Source organism: Ursus americanus, chromosome 3 (assembly GCF_024610735.1).
Source record: "Ursus americanus isolate L20-20 chromosome 3, mUrsAme1.1.p, whole genome shotgun sequence".
Taxonomy (NCBI): domain Eukaryota; kingdom Metazoa; phylum Chordata; class Mammalia; order Carnivora; family Ursidae; genus Ursus; species Ursus americanus.
The window spans coordinates 11,979,919-12,000,499 of NC_142129.1; the positions used below are offsets into that span (position 1 = coordinate 11,979,919).

The 20,581-nt window shown below is 47.4% G+C and overlaps 1 protein-coding gene across 4 annotated transcripts in view; it reads left to right on the forward strand.

The window, feature by feature from the left end:
• The window catches only part of TRPV5 (transient receptor potential cation channel subfamily V member 5), a 35,302-nt gene extending 21,340 nt beyond the window's left edge, over positions 1 to 13,962 (forward strand). For all 4 annotated transcript variants that reach the window (XM_087860767.1, XM_087860768.1, XM_087860766.1 and 1 more), the window contains 7 exons: positions 2,626 to 2,712; positions 2,811 to 2,887; positions 3,137 to 3,302; positions 3,501 to 3,567; positions 5,539 to 5,807; positions 8,969 to 9,075; positions 9,782 to 13,962. In XM_087860767.1, the coding sequence (XP_087716893.1) occupies positions 2,626 to 2,712; positions 2,811 to 2,887; positions 3,137 to 3,302; positions 3,501 to 3,567; positions 5,539 to 5,807; positions 8,969 to 9,075; positions 9,782 to 10,085 (1,077 nt within the window). In that variant the 3' untranslated portion in view covers positions 10,086 to 13,962. The remainder of the gene's footprint in view (positions 1 to 2,625; positions 2,713 to 2,810; positions 2,888 to 3,136; positions 3,303 to 3,500; positions 3,568 to 5,538; positions 5,808 to 8,968; positions 9,076 to 9,781) is intronic.
• Positions 13,963 to 20,581: the final 6,619 nt, after the last annotated feature.

Below are 20,581 nucleotides of genomic sequence, written 5' to 3' on the forward strand. Positions count from 1 at the left end.
CTTGTGCAGAACTCATACTTGGTTTGTTTTTTGTTCTTGTTTTATTTGAGAGAGAGAGAAGGCAGGGTTGTGGCAGGGACAGAGGAGAGGGAAGGAGAGAATCTCAAGCAGACTCCCCACTGAGCACAGAACCCCCGTAGTGGGGCTTGATCACCCCACCCGGTGATCATGACCTGAGCTGAAACCAAGAGTCTGTCTCTTAAGCATCTGAACCACTCAGGCGCCCCAGAACTCCTACTTGTAGAGGAATCTGTTAAACAAGCAGAAGGGTGGAAGTGAGGAGAAGCCCCAGAAGAAGAGTGTCATTGGTTGGTGTTTCACCTTTTCACCTCCTGAGGGAATAGCCGATGCCACTCTCCCACCGTCCTCTAGGGGCGCTATGATCCCGCACAACGCTCAGGGCCAACTTGTGCAATTCCTTTACTTAGTTGAGCCAAGAGCGAGCAGATTTCCAGACCTATTTAACAAAGATAAAAACTTGTGAAAGAATTCAAAATTTTTGTACAGACACATATTTGGCACAGATGCAGTTATTTTATTTCTATAGTTAATGTACTTATTATTTATCCAACTACTCACTACCTGATTCTCAAAAGGAGTTGGAATGTTTTACAATTAAAGAGAGATGCTACAGGAACATTAAGATAAAGAAAAAGAACAAGGCCTATGAATTGAATTTCAGGACAGAGGTAGGGGACTCAGAGCTGAGTATAAAAAACAAAAACAAAACAAAACAAACAGCCTCTGAGCCTCCTTGGAAGCAAGGCAAAAGGCAAATTGTCTCTTAGATGATAAATAAAATCGACCAGTTTGTCAAGAGAATATCAGTTCCTTAAACAACAAACAACAATAACAAAGTCACCAAAATCTAGCCGCAGGTGGTTAGATCACGTTGTTTCCTAGGAACACAGACACCAGCTCTTTTTATGATCTCTCCTAGTCCCATAGGATTTACCTGAAACGTTTCCACCCTCTGTTGGTAGTCTGGTCCTACTCTTCCATAAAGCCTCATATCCTTGGGTGCTTCTGAGCTGTCGCTTTCTGAGAAACAATGGGGCTCCTGGTGGATACCTTCTTTATGTCATTGATCCCCTCCTACCACATAGCATCTCTTCCTATTTCAAAATTATGTCTCTCACTGGACCAGGGAGTACATTCTCAAAGTACCCTGTTGAGGGATGCTTAGAGGTTCCAGTTTACCAGCAGAGCAGAGATGATTAGCATTCCTCATGCCTAATGAGGGATCACACCCTTCCTAGCTTAGATCATCAACTTTCCCACTGGCGCCGGGACTCTCAACTCCTTTCTTGGGTGCACCACTCAGAGAAGTGACCTTAGAGAAGAGAGCTCCTCAGAGTCTAAAGCATACTTGAATGTGTTGAAATTATTTATACAATTTCATGTGGGGATTACATATATATGAACACATTTTTCTGGCAAGGGGGTCCACAGTCTTAATGATACTCTCCAATGGACTCATCACTTCAAAAAAGTTAAGGATCATTATTGTTGAATTCTATCACTGCATATGTGTTAAGTTGTAAGACTTTCACTGTGAAATCACATGCACATAAGGAGGATGGTCTTCTTTTGTCTTGACCTTAGGGCTATATCTTCTATACCCACTGCTCAGGATAAGGCAGGGACCTTCCTTAACTAAAGTTAAGTTTTGGGACTCTTCCAAAACTAAAATCCATACAGTGTCTCTAGCCTTGTTTTCTGACCTTTCCTATGTTGCCAAATCATAATAAACCTACAACGAACATATTTATAGTGCTTTCTGGTTTATAAACTACATCCAGATACATCATCAAATGTGATCTCCACAATAACACTGGAAGGTAAAGCATTATAGTCTCCATTTTACAGATGAGAAACCTCAGACTCAGAGAGATTAAGTGGTTTATTCAAGGTTTTGCTAAAACTAGTTGGTTCTGGGTCCATTCTGGAATCTGAATTCTGTGATATGTTTATAGTCTAGTCTATCTTCCAAGGATCACAATGAGATTGGAAAAGCTGGACTTTCAGCATAGTTGAAACCATCCCAAACCACTGATAACTCTTCCTGTTGGTTTAGCCTTCTTAACTCGATACTCTGAAATGTGATCTCAACCCCTTGGTACACATATCATAAACTTCTGCTCACCATATATATTATAGTGATTCGCTAGGGGGTGGCTCACATTATTAGCATGTACAACGTATTTTAAGCCTTGGATACGTAGACTAATGCCCTGAAAACAGAGTTAGCCACAATAACAAATACAGTGGTGGGGTGTGGGAGGTGTGATGGTGGTAACGGGGGCTTTTCTTTATCTGAGATGGACTTCAGTTGTTTCAGACCATTTGCCCAAAAAAGATTTGACTCTTTTTTTTTTTTAAAGATTTTATTTATTTATTCGACAGAGATAGAGACAGCCAGCGAGAGAGGGAACACAAGCAGGGGGAGTGGGAGAGGAAGAAGCAGGCTCATAGTGGAGGAGCCTGATGTGGGGCTCGATCCCATAACGCCGGGATCACGCCCTGAGCCGAAGGCAGACGCTTAACCGCTGTGCCACCCAGGCGCCCCAAAAGATTTGACTCTTAATCCATCAAAAAGTACTTACCCTGAACTTACCCCCACAGGAGGCCTATGTGACTCAGCAGGATAAAATCCGTCTGGTGGGGGAATTGGTGACCGTTGCGGGGGCTGTGATCATCCTGCTCCTAGAGGTGAGGTACCATCAGGGTCCAAGCTGAGGCCATCCACCTGGGGTCCCAGACTGAACTGCAGTCCACATTGTCTTTTTGTTTTACTGGTGCCTTCCTAGATCCCAGACATCTTTAGGGTTGGTGCTTCTCGATATTTTGGACAGACTATCCTCGGGGGACCGTTCCATGTCATCATGTGAGTGTCCCTTCCTTTCAGTCCCCTGCCTTCCCTTGCCAGAATTGTTCCAGGTCTCCCATTTACTCTCCGGGACCTAGACCTCAGTTGACTCTCACCTTCAGGGATTTCCCTCCGGTGGGCTCATATGTGTGTGTTTTGGGTGTAAGGACTAAGCCTGAGGGGGTACTACCCAATCTTCACCATGCTAGAGGGGACAAGAATATTTCCTCTCTCACTCCTTGTTCTCTTCCTCCCCCCTCTGCCAAGCATCATCTATGCCTGCATGGTGCTGGTAACCATGGCGATGCGGCTCTCCAACATGAACGGGGAGATGGTGCCCATGTCCATTGCCCTGGTGCTGGGCTGGTGCAGTGTTATGTACTTTGCTCGAGGATTCCAGATGCTTGGTCCCTTCAGCATCATGATCCAGAAGGTCAGTGCTTTCCCCAAAGCTTCCTCTGGCTTCAGCTGTAGGACCTTTCCAGACAGAGGGAGGAAGTCAGAGCAAACAGGAAAACACTGCTCTGAGTGGATCTGGTGGAGCTAGGGGGCCTCCAGTCTAGCAGGATGGCTGCAGAGAGGCAGGTGGAGAAGGGTCACTCCACCCTCCCTCCCCTTCTCTTTCCTGTAGATGATTTTTGGAGACCTCATGCGTTTCTGCTGGTTAATGGCTGTGGTTATTCTGGGATTTGCCTCAGGTAAGAGCACTGTCCCCTCTTCTACTAGGTAATGGGGTCCAGTTCTTCAGAAAGTTGGCTCACTCTTTCTCAGTTCTCTGTTTTGCTCCCCACTTCCCCAGTACAAATTGAGTCAAAAAGCATATCCACGGGATATGGGTCACTCAGGTTGGCTTAGAAGTGAGACCATGCACTCTGACTTTATGGGCCAGTAACATTCATGTTGACTAACCGCTCTGCAAGATCATTAAAGAAGAGATAGAAGAAAGGCTTTGGAGAGAGAGGGCCATTAAACAGGAAAGACTGGCCAGTTGCAGATCTCAGAAAACTATGTGGGCAAGCAGAGACAGTGCAATATTTAACTCTTCTGTGTTTATACTTCAGAAGAAGCATAGAGAATTCAATAACACAGAACATACTTTTTTTTTCCTATGTGTGATCGAATTTGGGAGAAAAAGAAAGAATTCAAAGAGGAGGTACCGAAAAAGATTTTAGAAAGTTTGAGAGTGAGAGAGGAAAACAGAAGAAAAAGAGCTGTAAAGAGAGATTGAGGAAAGAGGGAGCAGGGACTCAGTCTCAGCCCAAGCTGCTGGGGGAGAGGGGGACTCTCAGGGTAGAGAGAGGAGGATAGTCAGAAAATAACAGCCAGAGCCCGAGGGAGGGTGAGGGCAGTGAACAAGTGGAGAAAGTTCTTAGGGAAAGGTGCTAAGAGGATGGAAGAGGAGTAAGATTGGCAACTCAAATCCAGTCTTTAATGTCTGCAACTAAACATCCGTAAGACAAGGGGATGTCCTAGGCAGTATTTAAAGACCCCTCCCCCCAGCTCTAAAAGACCATGGATTTTAGTACAAAGGACACTATTCTTGTCCTAAGAATTCCCATTTAACAGGGATTCCCACCAAACAGTAGACTGAAAAAAAAATGCCCCAAGATCTGAGTTATGAATGGGTAAAACTGTGGTAGTCTGCCTATTTGGAGTATTTCTTATGTATTCTTTCTCCCCACTCTCTACCCCATCTGCACACATAAATTACCACTCACAACATATATGTATAGTTACATAGTATGCGTATGTTGCATAGTATATATATGTTATATAGCGTATAGTATCATGACTTGCCAATTACAAAATGAGATCATGATGACAGAGCAGCTTTCTGTCGATGTCCTATACCCAGAATCTCCTAAACCATCTCTTCTTGATTGTTGCACTTGCTTTTTGATTCTTTGTCATAGACCCTATTTCCATTCTTGAGATCACTTTTATATTTCTGTTCACCATACGGGCAGGAGTGTTTCAAAGGTTCTAATGCTGTACTAAAGTTCCAGGATGTGCAGTATTATCCAGCAGGCTAGACACTGAGCTGGGAAACCTTCTCCATGAGGGTCCAAGTTCACCCAGGGAATCTCAGAGTGATGGATGGTTATCTAGAGGTCACTGAGATTTTTTTTTTAAAGGTGCTTTTTTTTTCATCATTTCATATGTCAGTTCTTTGAAATTGTTGGAGATTCCATGCATTCTTGTAACAAATCATCTTTTACATATTCTATTTTCTAAGATGTGAAAAGCAGTTAGGTGACTTATTTTGTGTGAAAAGCAGTTAGGTGACTTATTTTGTGTGTGTGTGTAATAAGTGTAATAAGTGTGTAATAAGTCACCTAACTGCTTTTCACATCTTATATGTGAATATATATTTATAAAAAATATATATATATTTATAATATTTATAATACACACACATACTTTATACATTTTGTTAAATGGCTGAGTATTACCATTTTCCAGACTGATGAACTGGGTCATTTGACATCTCAGGGTTAGCCAGGTCCCCATGTAGAATGTGACTTACATGTACACAGTCACATATGTACATTTATGGGCATATCTGTGTGTCTGCAAGTGTGTAAGTATGTGGAGATATGACTAGGCCCATACTTATTGTGATAACTCCCTGTTTCCCCATCTCCATGCCCACTTTCTGGGCGGAGCAGCGTTCTATGTCATCTTCCAGACAGAGGACCCAGCCAATCTAGGGCAATTCTATGACTACCCCATGGCACTGTTCAGCACCTTCGAGCTGTTCCTCACCGTCATCGATGGGCCTGCCAACTACGAAGTGAACTTGCCCTTCATGTTTGGCATTGTCTACTTTGCCTTCACCATCATCGCCACGCTGCTCATGCTCAACCTATTCATCGCCATGATGGGTGACACACACTGGCGGGTGGCCCACGAGCGGGACGAGCTCTGGAGGGCGCAGGTGAGTTTATTAGTGTTAGTCTTACTAAGGGGAAGAGTATGGACAGAAAAATCAAAGTGGAATATGTTATGGTAGATGACTCTTAGGAGAATCACAGAATAATCCAGTGGGGGTTGTCACCTCAACAAAGGTATATTTGGACAGAGGAAGAAACAAAAGGAGGGTAAAATGGTGTGATGGGGTAGGTTCAATACCCAAGAGCTAAGGTATTGATCACAGGAGAAAAGTCAATCTAATAGTCAACCTTGGGTCCAGTGAGAACTAGAAACTGTCTTATTCTTTTATAGTCTAGTTTTTATTTTTTTTTATTTAATTATTTCTCAAAGATTTTTTTAAAGTAATCTCTACACCCAACATGGGGCTTAAACTCACAATTCTAAGATTAAGAGTTGGCGTCGTATGATTTACTGACTGAGCCAGCCAGATGCCCCTATATATTCTAGTTTTTAACGTTCACCTTATCTTCTATTTGCTTCTCCCTGTTTCTCTGTGATTTTTTTCTTTATATCATTGAGGATAATACGATTTTAGAGTTGGAAGTACCTTTAGTGGTCCTCTAGTTGAGCTCCTACCTAGAGATTATTCATCGGTCAAAGGGTCACTTAATATCTTTTTTAATGCTGATTAGGACCTTTTTATCGTGCGGATTTGGATAGTGGTTGGGAGGAGGAGAGCTTTGTCATATTTCAAAAGTTTTTGTTACTGGAAATGTCCATGTTGCATTGAGCTGAAACCTATCTTTCTACAATTCCATTCTTTGGGCCCAGCCTTTTCTTCTCACATAACACAGAACACACTCTTCTGTATGAACACCATTCAGACATTTGAATACAGCCGTCATTTATCCCCTCAGACCTTCCATTCACTTAATAATAATTACTTAGAGGCTGTTATGTGTTGGGAAATGTCTAGGAGCTGGGGACACCATCATGAACACAATAGATGCCATCTGTGTCTTCATGGAGCCTACAGTCTGGTTCAGAAGACCGCCATTAACAATGGACTTCCTGGAAGCCTGTACAGTTACAGTAGTAAGAGTGTCATGGAGAAATAGAAGATGCTAAGAACAGGATGCTACAGAGCAGTCTGATGGGAAAGCTTAGGAAATGCTTTCCTGGTGGAGTAAGAATTGGCCAGTTAAGAAGAATGAAAGAAAGAGATGAAGGATAGGGGTTGTATCAATCAGGACTCTCGGCTACAGGGACAGAAAACCAAACTCGAATAGACTTTTAAAAAAAAGGTATTGGGAGGAGGATGTGTTGGTCCTCATAAGTGGAAAGTTTAAAGAACTAAACTAGCTCTAGGCATATCTGGCCAGAGCCTATATCTCCATTTCCCACATGACATTAGTTTCCCTGTTCTGCTCTCCTATCCAGACTCTCCTAAGTCACTCTTTCCCATGTCTTCTAGAAGCTCCAAACTCCCAAAGGAATGAGCAGATGTACTGCATTGAGCAATTCCAAGAGCCCCTTTCCTGTAGTATTGTGTGTTTCCTGATGCTGTGCAATATGTAATCCCTCAAAGAACATCTTTCCCCTGAAAACCCAGTCTAAGTTCCATCTCACTGTAACGGGTTTGAGCCATAAGTGCATCCCTGAATCTGAAGTTAAGGCCAAGGACTGGAGAGTGGAGATGGTGGTGGTGGAGTTTAGGGGAGAATAGACTAATTGGCCAGGCCTGTGTGTAGTCCAGTCTACCCTAACTGATGGACAGGATGGTGAAGGAACAATGCTGTAAGCTAAAGAGGTTCTGTTACCAGAACAAGGTTGGGGGGGGGGGGCGGGGTGATGACTTATGGCACAACAGGACACATAAATGTCCTTTTCTTTTTCTTTTTTTTTTAAGATTTTATTTATTTATTAGAGAGAGAGACAGCCAGCGAGGGAGGGAACACAGGCAGGGGGAGTGGGAGAGGAAGAAGCAGTCTTCCACCAGAGGAGCCTGATGTGGGGCTCGATCCCAGGACCCTGGGATCACGCCCTGAGCCGAAGGCAGACGCTTAATGACTGAGCCACCCAGGCGCCCCATAAATGTCCTTTTCAAGATGAAGAAAGAGAAGAGCTCTGTAGGGAAAAGGAACAAATGATTAAAAGTCCTGAGGTTGGAGGGAACTTGGTGCAACTAAGAAAATTGAGTGGAAGAACATGACATGGGAAATTGGGCTATTTTAAGGATTGCTGGTGCCTTCAACTAACCAAGATCATGGTCATTGCAAAACTAGAGTGGTCCTGATAGGATTGGAGGAATGCAGTATAAAGAAGTGTCATGCCTTTCCTTGCTTTGGACACTATAGTATAAATGCCACCTCAAATTGAGCCAGGTCTTTTAGCAAATATACAATTTGCCCTTACCAAGGTCATGATCAACTAGAACCCCTGCATCTTTGTTATGCAACTTAATTAGTGGGGCCCCTTTGCTGTTTTCCTGTACTTACACAGATACTTTGGTCTTAAACATAAATGTGTAGGACCTTACATTTGGTTCTCTTAGATTTCACGTTATTGGTTTTTGACCAGCATTCCAGTCTGGTGATACCATTTTTATATTGCTTCTGTCACCTCACATATTACATATCCCTCCCAGTTTTATGTCACAGGCTTATTTGATAAGCTTGTCTTCTATGTTTCATCTAAGTAATTAATGAGGGCTGGTCAAAGGACAGAACATGTGATGTGCCACTAGAATTTTCCCTGCCAAGTTTACCCAAGTCATTAACCCACTCTCTTTCTTTGTAGGATATGGGTATTTAATTTGCTGCAAATTCCCTGAACACTAGCAGCATCATTTCATCTCCACCATCATAGAGATTCTATTTAATCATTTCATTTAAATCAAGATAGCTAGTCTATGGCTTTCCTATGAAAAAGCAAATGAAATTAGTTTGGAGTGGCTCATTTTCTATGAATGTGAATAGTAATGTAGGGGTCACAGTTTTATTGGAAACACTCATAAAATATTCTCTCTCTGCTTTTATGATGAATGATGAGTAAAGCAGGTAGCATGATGCCTGGCACAGGTGAGGGCATGGCTAAATGACTGTCATCTCCCCAATCTCTGGGATCCTCATCTGACAGGTTCTTCTTTGGTGCCTATGACAGTGGCCTCAAGTGTCCCCTGAAACCTCATGACTCTGAGTTTCCTCTACCTCTCACTCCTCCCAGGTGGTGGCCACCACGGTGATGCTGGAGAGGAAGCTGCCTCGCTTCCTGTGGCCTCGCTCTGGGATCTGCGGGTGCCAGTACGGGCTGGGGGACCGCTGGTTCCTGCGGTGAGTGACAGTGCATATATGTAATGTGCCAACAAGTGTGAGGCCATGGGAGTAGTGTAACCAGTTCCACATTTAGTACACATCTTTTCATTCCTGAGATCCCCAATTAGACCAATGGGAGACATCATCACTCTATAAAGTGAGACTGCATTAGCCTGTTTAGAGGAGGTGGGTGGAGCTGATGAGGAGGGTGACAAGACTGCTAATAGCTGATGCCAGGCTGTGAGTACATCAGGGCAGTAACGTGTGTGAGGCTATGTATGTGTCCATGCTTAGACGTGGGCATGGGCTACCCAGGTTGTTCTAGTCTTGTTCCTACCTGACCCCCATGTCTAGTAAATTCTTGCCTTGAAGCTAACATTCTCCATACTCTACCTTCAGCTCCTGACCATGGCTCTCCCCTCTCTCTCTGTTTTCTCTTCCGTGTTCACTATTAAACACACACACACACACACACACACACACACACACACACACACACACCCCACTACTCTCTAAAACCTGACTGCTTACCTCTTTGGTCTCTATCCCACTTTACCCTCCATTCTACTGCACTTCCCTTCATTTGATCCTGGGACTCTGGTCCCTTCCTTCCTTGTCCTCTTGGTCCTGTTTCCTCCATGTGTTCTTTCCACCTCTCTCTCCTTCTCATCACAGTCCTTTTCTCTTCACCTAAACTGAATCCCTTCCCCTTTGCCCTCCTCAGAGTCGAGAACCACCATGATCAAAATCCTTTGCGAGTACTTCGCTATGTGGAAGCTTTCAAGGGCTCAGACAAGGAGGATGGACAAGAGCAGCTTTCTGAGAAACAGCCCTCTGTTTCTGCCATTGAAAGTGGGACCATAGCCAGAGCCTCTCTGGCCCCCCCAACCCCCTCCCTGTCCCGGACCACATCTCACAGCAGCAGCCACCGGGGCTGGGAGATCCTTCGTCGCAACACCCTGGGACATGTGAATCTTGGGCTGGACCTTGACGAGGGGGATGGAGAGGACAACATCTATCATTTATGATGAGGACCCTTGTTACTGTTGGCCTGACAAACAGGTGGGCCTAGATGGGGGGCAGTATCTAATTTTCATGCCTGTTAATCATAGGGAGGGGGTCAACAGAATAATTCTTAAAGGCCGTGTGTCACCCTTCACGTCAGCATTTCTGGAGATGGGCAATGGGCATCTGTTGCCCCACATATCTCCTAGGTTCCTGGAAGTCCCACATCTTGAGAAAAGAAGGAATCTCTTCCAGCAAAGTGGGACTCGGCCATCAAAGACATGAGGCAGAGATGCTGGACTACCATGTGGACCATCTTTCTTTCTGCCTCACGCAGGCCCTAGAATGTAGTAAGCTGTGCAGCCTGCCTGGTTCCACAAGGCTTACTGCGGGAAGAGCCAGGCATGGCACTGAGGTTGCAGCCCCTCCCTTTTTCTTATACCCCTGCAGGACTCTCTCGAGACCTTCCTGGCAACCAAATCCCAACTAGAAAACTGCAAGAAGAAATGTTCTTTATTCTTGCCTTATTTTTAAATAATTTTATTGTGGGAAGATGTACATAATATAAAATGTACTATTTTAACCACTTTCAGGGATACAATTCAGTGGCATTAAGTCCACTTACATTGTTGCGTCACCATCACTGCTCTTCATCACAGGACAATTTCATTATCCCAAACTGGAATTCTCGTATTCGTTAAACATGAACTCCCCACCATCCCCTCCGCACAGCCCCTGATAACCAATATCCTACTTCATGTCTGTGAATCTACCTACTCTAGATACCTCATGGAAGTGGAATCATGCATTATTAGTCCTACCGTGTCTGGTTTATTTCACTTAGCATAATATTTTCAAGATTCATCCATGTTGTAGCAGGCATCAGAATTTTATTCCTTTTACAGGCCAAATAATATTTCATTGTATGGATAGACCACGTTTTGTTTATTCATTCATCCATTGGTGGACTTTCAGGTTGTTTCCACCTTCTGGCTATTATGAGTAATACTGCTATGAACATTGGTGTTATAATTCTCTTCAAGTCCTTGCTTGCAATTCCTTTGGGTATATTGCTAGACATGGAATTGCTGGGTCTTATGGCAATTATTATTTAATTTTTTGAGGAATTGCCACACTGTTGTTTTTCTTTTTTCTTTTCTCCCTCCCCCTCCCCCTTCTTTTTCTCCTTCTTCTTCTCCTTCTCCCTCTCCTTCTTCTTCTTCTTTTGATAATAGCCATTTTAATGGGTATGAAGTGGTATCTCATTGTGGTTATGATTTGTATTTCTCCAGTGACTAATGATAATGAACATCTTTTCATATGCTTATTGGCCCCTTCTATGTTTATTTTTGGAGAAATGTCTATTCAAGTCCTTCATCTATGTTTGAATTGTGTTGGTTTTTTTGTTGTTTTTGCGTTGTCTTATCCTTGCTTTTTGTGGCTCACAGTCTTAAGTGTTTGTATCTTATTTGTGTCCAGGTGTATGTTTAAATAAGTGTGGTAGATTATGCCTTTCTGTACTTGAACAGCTCAATCATTTCTTTTATGGGACTGTCCCCAGTCTGTCCCTCAGGTGGCTCATTAGCAGCTAACCATCCCTGTGCATGGAGGTAGCAAGCTCCTGGCTATGTTTCCTGCAGCAGCCATCCTCCACCCCCACTTCCCTCTGCCCCTGTGCTGAGTTGTGGGGTGGCAACAACAATGCAGGATGAGCCATCCCTCTCCAGGGAGGAAACTGGGAGATAGTGTCCAGGGCACCCAGTCCCGGGCTCATGACAGCCTCCCTCTTGTCTCCAGTCCTTTGCATCTCACCCCAGCCCTATCATCACCTTCACCCAAAAGCCATAATATCTTTTAGGAGGACTGTGGTCTGGACTAGTAAAGAGGTAAGTGGGATTTGTGAAACCACTGGCAGGTTCATCTAGATACTCATGCAAAGCACAGATGGATGTGGAACAGTGAGGGATCACATGAATAGACAGACACAGGGTCCTACACACTGGGCCACAGGTAGCAGGGTTTCTGAAAGTGATCAGTCGTCGTGATTCCTCTTATTTTCCTTACAGTGGAAGCACTTCCTCTCTTGTGTAAATCTAAACTCCCATCTGAGTTCCAGATTCAGTTTTCTTTCTGTCGCTTCAGACAGCTGTGTCCATCACTGTCCTCTTTCGTGTATCTTCTCATTTGTGTATCTCCCCCCAAACCCTCTGCACTAGCTCTGGGGGTCAGCAATAACCATGTTCTATTCTTTCCCATCTTCAAAGGAATGGCAAACACCCTCCCTCAACCCTTCTCCCTCCTTCCAGCTACTGCCCTATCTTTTCTATTCCCCACTCAGGGCCCAACTTCTTAGAGAAGACTCCATTGTCTACTGACCTCACACTGAGTCCTCAACCCATTGTGATCTGACCTTGCCTCTCCGTGCTACTGACATCTCCCTTGTTGTCTACCTCTGGCTAAGCTCACTGAACAGTCTCAATCCTGCTTGAACTCTCGGCAGCCTTCAGACTGTAGTCGACCACTCACCACCTCTCCGCACATTAGTGCCACACACTCTTACCACGCTGGCTGCTTCTCTTCTACAAATCCCTTAAATATTTTTGGTCCACAAGGCTCTCTGTTTTTCTCACCACCTGGGCAGTCTCACCTGCTTCTGCAGATTGTGTTAACACACACATGTTCATGACTCCCCAGTCCCTATCTTTGGTTCAGATCTGTCTCCTAAGCTCCAGGCATGAACAGTTTGGATGCCTTTCTATTAGACAGCTGAGCCTGGCTATTTTACAAACACCTCAAACTCAACATGTCCCAAACTGAACAGCCTTTTTTTCCTCACCAAACCTGCTCCTCCACCAGAGTTCCCTACCAAATAATACGCAAAGTTGCCTAAGCCAGTATCTGGTGCCATCTTAAACACATTTCCGTCAACTGTCAAATCCAGTAAATCTCAAATCTTGTGGATTCTGTTCCCTAAAACATCTGCTTTGAAAAGAATTTTGATTAGATCATACATGACATAGCAGAGAATTCAACAAGCACACAAGATACACAGGGAAAAAAAGCTTTCCTACCTCTCTCCTGGCCCCTTTGGTGTTCTCTCCAGGGACATTCATTAATAAAAATTTAATAATCCTTCCAAAAATACTCTGTATATATCCAAGCATATGTATGTATATATTCCCCTTTAAAAAGCATATAATGGTACAGCTTGTTAGAAAAACAGTTTTTGCTTTTTTCACTTAATATATTTTGAAGGCTGTTCCATACCAATATAAAATCTTCTGTTTCTCTCTGCCTCTCTGAACCCTCCTGTGTTCCTAACTGCTCTCTTTGCCTGCAGTCTTGGTCTTCAATCCATCATCCACACTACGGCCAGAAGGGTCTTTATAAGACGCAAGTCCTGCCCCCAAGTGTGGTCTTCTGGAAGCCCTCCCTAAGCTGACCCCAGGCAATCCTCCAGCCTCCTCACACCTCTCTTCTCTCAGGCTCTATTTCACCAACCTGGAGTTCTCTTAGTTCCTGGATAGTGCCAGGTTCTTCTTCTTGGCCCTCACAATTTCTGAACCTTTCTACTTCTCTGTGCCCACTCTCCCTTCCATCTTTGTGACTTCTAGTCATCTTGGTCTCAGCTGCACGGTTGTACACTGGTTGTGTGTGTGGGTACGGGGGTGCTGACCCATAGGCTAGGTTCAAGTCCACCTGCTCTACCTTTCCAGGCTACCTACATTTTCTTTTTTATCACACATCCTGCACCTTATCGTACTTATTTGTTTTAATGTCTGTCTTCTTTAGTAGACTGTAAGCTCCACCAAGACAGAGATGGTGCCTATCTTATTCATCACTGTGTTCCCAGTGACTGGCATAATTCCTGTACATGTAGTGTGCAATAAATAGTCATTAGCCAGATCTGTGAATGATTGACTGGTTTTTATTCTAAACTCTCTCACTGGCCATACTTGAGTTTTTTTCCATCTGTCAAAAGTGGTAAAAAAAAAAAAAAAACCCACATTTGAGAGCAGTTGTAATAATCAAAGATAAGCACATAATATGGGTAGAAACACTTTGGAAAGGATAAAAACCAATGCAAATGTAAGTGATTATTGGGAATTTTTTTTTCAAGTTAAATATACTCTGTGTGTATGTGTGTGTGTGTGAGAGAGAGAGAGAGAGAAGAGCAGGGGAAGTAGGAGGAGGCTGAGGAAGAGGAGAAGGTGTGGAATAGCATAAGGAAGAGGGAAAGGAAAGAAGAACCCCAACAGCAAAGCTCTGGAACAGATCTTCCTGAACCTCTGGTAAGTGGTACCCTCTGAAAGAAGCATTCGAGGCCACGTACAAGATTCTGCACCTGCCGCCCGGAGCCCAGGTGAGGAAGGAGAAGCAGCACGCACGCATGCTGAAGGGTTAAGACAGTTGGCAGATGTTTTGTGCCGCTGAGCAGATGCCAGGTTTATTCACGGGGCTCCAGAGACAGGCACAGGGAGCAGGGCAAAAGAAATGCCGCTGTTCCTGCCTCAGGAATTCTTTGGGCACCCCCAAATGCTTACCACTCTCCCTTCCTGTCTCCTCCCTCCCTGGTTACTTCAAAATACGGAATGCAGAAACTCCTTGCTCCTGGGTGCCTCATGGACCAGCTGCACGAAGACACAGGAGGGTTTGCTCCCACAGGCATCACTGGACTTGAAAAATACGTCCTCTCCTAGCTGTTGATGCAGTATTTTATTGGCACGTTGCTGGGTTCTAGTGACAATGCTTGGGTAGCCCTCGAGGAATGGCCTGCCTGTGGCCTTGGGAAGGAAGGAAGAGGTCAGTGTTCCTCCCTCGTGCTGCGCTGGAGAAATGGGAGATAAGGTCTGGGGCGCTGAGACCAAGAAAGAGGGGAGAGCAGCAGGGAGAGAGGAGGGAAGTAAGTGCTGGCTCTGGAGGTCCCTGGCGGATGCGCAAGGCATGGACAGGCAGAGAAGTGGAGCTGGAGGAAGGGCAAGCTGTGGCATCCACTGGGCCCTTACGCACCTGAGACCACTCACTGGACAGCTGAGAAAGTGCCTTGACGGGGTGTCAATAATCATTTACTTCTCCTGGCCAAGCCCATTCTTAAAGGCTAATGAAGGAAAAATGAGAAATGTTCAAGGAAAGAAATACTTTGACTGGTGTCACACCGACAGGAGAGGCTGGGTAAGTGGCCCCCAGTCTCTGCCAGGAAGGGGGTGCAGCCAGGCAGGAGCCACCTGGGGCAGGACTGGACACACCTGCTTTTGTTCGTGCCACTTCTTTGTTAACCCTGGCACTGAGGAGGCGGCGGTTACGGCCACGGGCCCGAGGGAGCAAGGCTTGTGCAAGGCCAGGCTGCAGCTGGAGGGACCTAGCCTGGGTCCCCACTCGCCCAGGGAGTGCTGGGCTCCCGTCACAGGGGATCTGCGCATGTGCGCAGGGAGCCGGTTCTCAAAGCACTGCTCTCCCTCCAGCAGTGCTGTGGCCCCTTCCTTTCCTGCTGCTGGATGTGCTTCCCTAACTGCTTCCTGACCAGGTTGCGGAGCCCTTTAGCGATGACGGGTGCAGGTAAAACCCAATTTCAGTCCCCCTCTGCCGTAGTATTAGCTGATGACTTTGGCCTTGTCCACCTGCCATGGCTGTGGCCATAACAGCAGCACACATGGAAGCACGTGGGTCACTAAGATCTCCCTGATGTTACCCGTTGTCATGGCAGTATCTCATAGCCTTCCCCTAGTTCGCTTCTCCGACGCTCTCACTCCCTCTGCGGTTCCTCAGCCCTAACAGGGCACCTCCTTCCAACTCAGAAATAAGAAGGTAAGGGAGAGAGAGATCAATCAGTGACTGTGGCTCCACCGGGTGACCCCTGTCCGAGTCCTTAGAGACTCTCTCCACCCTGGGTCAGAGAGCATCACTCTAGATGGATGATGGCTAGTCTCTCCTCCCAGGGACTCCCAGACTCTGACACCTGCTCACCCCACACAATCCAGGTCCAGAGAGGACAGTGGCAAATTGTTCTTCCTTTGCTCAGGCACGAGGAAGTGTCCGCCTCTTCACCTCCTCTCTCCCTCCTCGTGTGAACCTGGTGGGCAAGAAGACAGCTCCCAGGCCCTGTGGCCTCTGTCCCAGCATCCTCTAGGTCTTAGGTCAGGGGTCACCACCTCCCCTGGAGTCTCCAGCCAGCCAGGAGGGGTTGCTTAGGATAGGAGGGTGGGCTGGAGGGAGTGGCTGCAGCCACAGGCCCTTTGCCTCACACACCACACCCTCCCCTAAATCCCAGCTGCTCCCCCTTCCCCACCTTCTGCAGGCTAATGAATCTTCCAGGGCAGAAGTCATTTCCTCTGTGTGTGGGCTGGGGATTGACAAACACCCCCCCCTCCTCCCAGGACACACACACATACACACACATGCAGGGTTCCCTGCCACCTCCCCTTGTTCCCTTCCGGGCCCCTCTCTTGCACACAGATCCACCTTTGCCTTTGGGGCCTAAGAAAGGAAATGTACCCACTAAATACCTTGCCTGAGTTTCCTCAGCACAGATCATTCCCCATAAAACACAATTCAATATATACTCTACACCAGGCACTCTGATGGGGAGAAGGAAGATGTGATGTGCTTTAACCTCTTCCTGTGAGTTTCTGTCAATGGGGGAGACAGGCAGGTAAGGGGACAATGTTAATGCAGTCTTACCCTTCACACAGGGCATGAAGAAGGGAGCTAGAGCACAGAGGAGGTGGGACCAGCCCTGGCAGAGTGAGGAGGGTGCAGAGGGAAGACAAGACACCATGTGATTTTGAGTTAGGCTTCAAGGGATGAGCTGGAGTGTGAGCCAGGTAATTCATGCGAGCCCTCTTGCTGAAGTGCGGCAGGGTTGACATGGTTCTGAGAGCTGCTGTAAAGGACATGGCGCAGACCCTATTTCATCCCTACTCAGTTCAGCGGTGAGCAAGGGAGTTCGATGGAACTATCTCTGGGAGGGACAAGGGGTGAGGTCTATGGGATGGTCGGTAGGGGAACCCACCCTCTGCAGGTGGCAACAGCCCGAGCTCAGGGCTGTGCCGGTCCCACGGCGGGGTAGGGGGGATTTGCCCACAGGAAGGTAAGCTGGTTACTGAAAGGGCTCCAAGACACAAAAACAGCAACAGAAGAGAGGGATGAAGGACGAGGAGCAGAGGCTCTTACTGTGCATTTGCTGTGGGCCATGAGCCTCACGCAGACTCAGCTCCTCACAAGGAGATTGCATGCCAGATGCTGTCAGCCTTTTACAGAGAGGCCGCTAGGGCCCAGAGAGGGCAGCTCCTTGCCTGAGGTCACATGCATATGACTGTGCTCATTTTGTGGACGAGGAAACTGCAGCTCGGAGGGGTGGCCTAATTTACCCACACTCAACTAGTAATTAGCAGAGTCTGACTTCCAACCCAAATGTATTTGGTCTCAAGGCCCGTGCTCCTTCCCCTACAAGATTCAGGGCCCCTGAAACAAGAGAGTCTAGCATTTCTACTAGAAAGTTATTTCCTTGATGTTTCCATTTCAAATACTCCCACCCAAGCAATGATAAAACATATGACTTGCATTCATGCAACACTGTGGGGAACATAAAGTCTCTTGCGCCCATTATCTTCTCTAACCCCAAAGAGCAATCCTGTAGAGTAAATAGGGCAAGATTTCTATCCTCATTTTACAGATAAGGAAGCTGATTCTTGGAGAGATTGTAGAATTGAGGTCACAGATCTCACCAGTGCAGAATAGGACAATAATCTGAGCTTCTGGGCCCCTGGAAAGACCTGTTCCCACAATGGCTCCCTTGCTCACCTGTGCGGACAGACGGACAAATCCAACCCAGGTGGGAGGGGTGCCACCCTCTACACCCAGCCTGCAGCGCGCTCGGACACCAAGGGTAGAACGCAGAGGCACCCAGGTGTGATGCTAGTTCATGGCACTTGCATACCTAGGTCAGTAAGCATTTTAATACATCCATCAGTTCCCCTCGACAATGGGCACACAACCTCGAATGACACACTAGCACTTTCCACGGAGACTCCGACAGGCAGCCTTGTGCTCTGACGTCTCCTGTACTCTGGTCTGTGTGTAAGGATTTTAGGCCCAGCCCTGACTACGTCATGGTTCTTGGACTTCCCTGTAGCTCGGGGACACATCGAAGTCAGCTCTTGGGAGTTGGGAACCTCAGCAAGGCCGGGAGAAGGGGGAGGGATCAGGGAGGGGAACTGGTGGCCTGAGAACTGTCCCCAGGGCACAGCATATGGATGGCAGTGCTGATTCCCCAGGGCCTGTGAGCAGATCCCTATCAGGAGATTCCACCAAGTGCTCCCATGCGCGTACCAGTACCAGCCACACTGCCATGTGCACAGGGTCCCACACAGGGAGGGCACCAGGAGGGGGGAAGCCCATGCCTTGAGGGCGCATGTGGTCAGGGAGGCACACAACCACGAAGATCTTTGTATTTCCTAGTTTCCTAATGTCTCTTGTTGTAGTGCCTGACCAACGACCTCAGGTCCTCGGTGCCTAGGTAGGTCTACAATTGCCCAACAGTCTTCTGGGGAATGCTCTGTTTGGCTTCAGTCCCTCCCTTGTACCTGCTGGCCCCCTGGCCCCTGCCTCTCCACCTCGCTCTCAGCCTCCCACCACGCCCTGCTCAGGTATCTGCCCCAGAACCTGCCTTGCCATGTGGGGAGCCCTCCCCTTCTCCTCGCTGCAGTCCATCCAAGCCCAGCTTTGGAAAAAGGAGTCCCAGCTCCTGCCCAGGTCAGCCTCCCAGTGTCCTGTGCCCAAACCCCTGCCCATTTCGGCCTCTCCTGTCCTGTTCCTTCCCAGCTGCTCCTTGAGTCCTCACCTGGGGCTCTCAGGAGGAAGCAGACTGCTTGCTCCCACCCTTCCCCTCCCAGTGTGCACGTGCCCGTCTGTATGCAGTGAACAATTGCCCCTACTTTGAGAACAAGTCTGGCTTTTTGCTTGTTTTTTATGACGAAGGTGCTGGCGTGTCTGCGTGAGCGCTTGAGCTAAATAAATAGAATTTGAAAGAGTTCTTATCATGGCCCGTTGCCCTTTCACTGAGTTTGTTGGGGTGGGGACAGAGGAAGAACAAGAAGTACAGGTGGGGACGAGTCTGGGGGCAGATGGCTGATAACGGGCCGCTGCTGAGGGCTGCTGCAGAGAAGGCCATGGCTTCCAGTTCGAGCACACGCTTCTGGTTTGGGCTTTAAATAACAGTGATCCAATTTGGGATAATGGCTAGACCCTTTCTCCGGAGCCCCAAACCAGTGCTGTTTACTCTAGGCCTAGTGGATCCACGGCTCCCTCTGCACACACCCTGAGCCCAGCGTGGGCAACACTCCCCAGGGTGCAGCAGAGTGGAGTGGACAGCCAGCCCCTTCCCACCCGGGGGGATGACCACAGCCTCGTCTCTGGCTGTCAGCGCTCTAGGAATGGTCGTGGTGGGGGAGCTCTACCCTCTTCCCACTTCGAACTTCAGGGGTCATGGGATCCTGCCATGTACAAGGCTAGAGGGTGATCAGAAGCCATATGGCCCCAAGTCCTGTCTGCCAACCTTCTCTCTCTCTGCATGGTAGAGCATCTGCCTCAATGATGCCGAGGCAAAGACAGACACCTGAGACATAGAAGGCTGCTCTGAGCTCCATGCCGTCTGCACCTAGAAGCTGAGGGGGCCGTCTGGGGGAGTGGAGTGTAGAAGGGAACAGGAAAACTTGAGAACTGAAGAGTCCTTATTTTTGCAGATCGGGAAACTCAAAGGTAAGTGACTTGGCCAAGGACCGGTAGTGATTTCTGGCCCAATTGGGGTTGGAATGGAGCCATCCTGGTTACACATCTTGCTCCCTTTGACCTCTTCCAGAAACCAGCCTCATGGCACATTTGGCATATTTGGAAAGGTCTTTGGGGGCTGCACACCCTTCAGCCTCTTTCATGGTTGGCTGTAGCACCTGCTGGAGAGGAACCTCTATGTTCCAGGTAAGGTGGGATGAAAGAGAGTGGGGCAAGTGGCTGAGCAGAGGGGTCCAGGTTTGGGAGGGAGAGACCTCAGGGTCTGGGGAGGAAGGAGCAGGAGGCTGGGACGTGAGGCCAGCAGGAGGGCTGTGGGCTTTGATGCACTCCTGAACCCTGCCCTACCTCCAGAGGGGCTGGCCCAGGCCATGGGCCACAGGAGTCCAGCCTGTGGAGGCCTCAGGAGAGGGTTAGGGGCAGCTCAGAGCTTGGCGGGGCTCCTTCTAAAGCTGAACCTTCCAGGTGGAGGTTTAGGAGACAAGATGCTCTGAGGAGGTGACGGAGGGGCTGCCAGCCCAGGGAGACCTCTCAAGGCTGACTCAGACAATCTTCTATTTGAGGAGGGGTGGGTAGAATGGCTGACAGTGGAGGGACATGGGCAGGGGTCAAGAAGGATGCTCCCCTAAGTTCCTCAGCCCACGTGCCCACCTGTGTCCTTTCGGCACATTCTGCAAAGGGGTCAGGGTCCAGGAGAATCAATGCCTGTGAATTTGAAAATCTACAGATGAGTAGG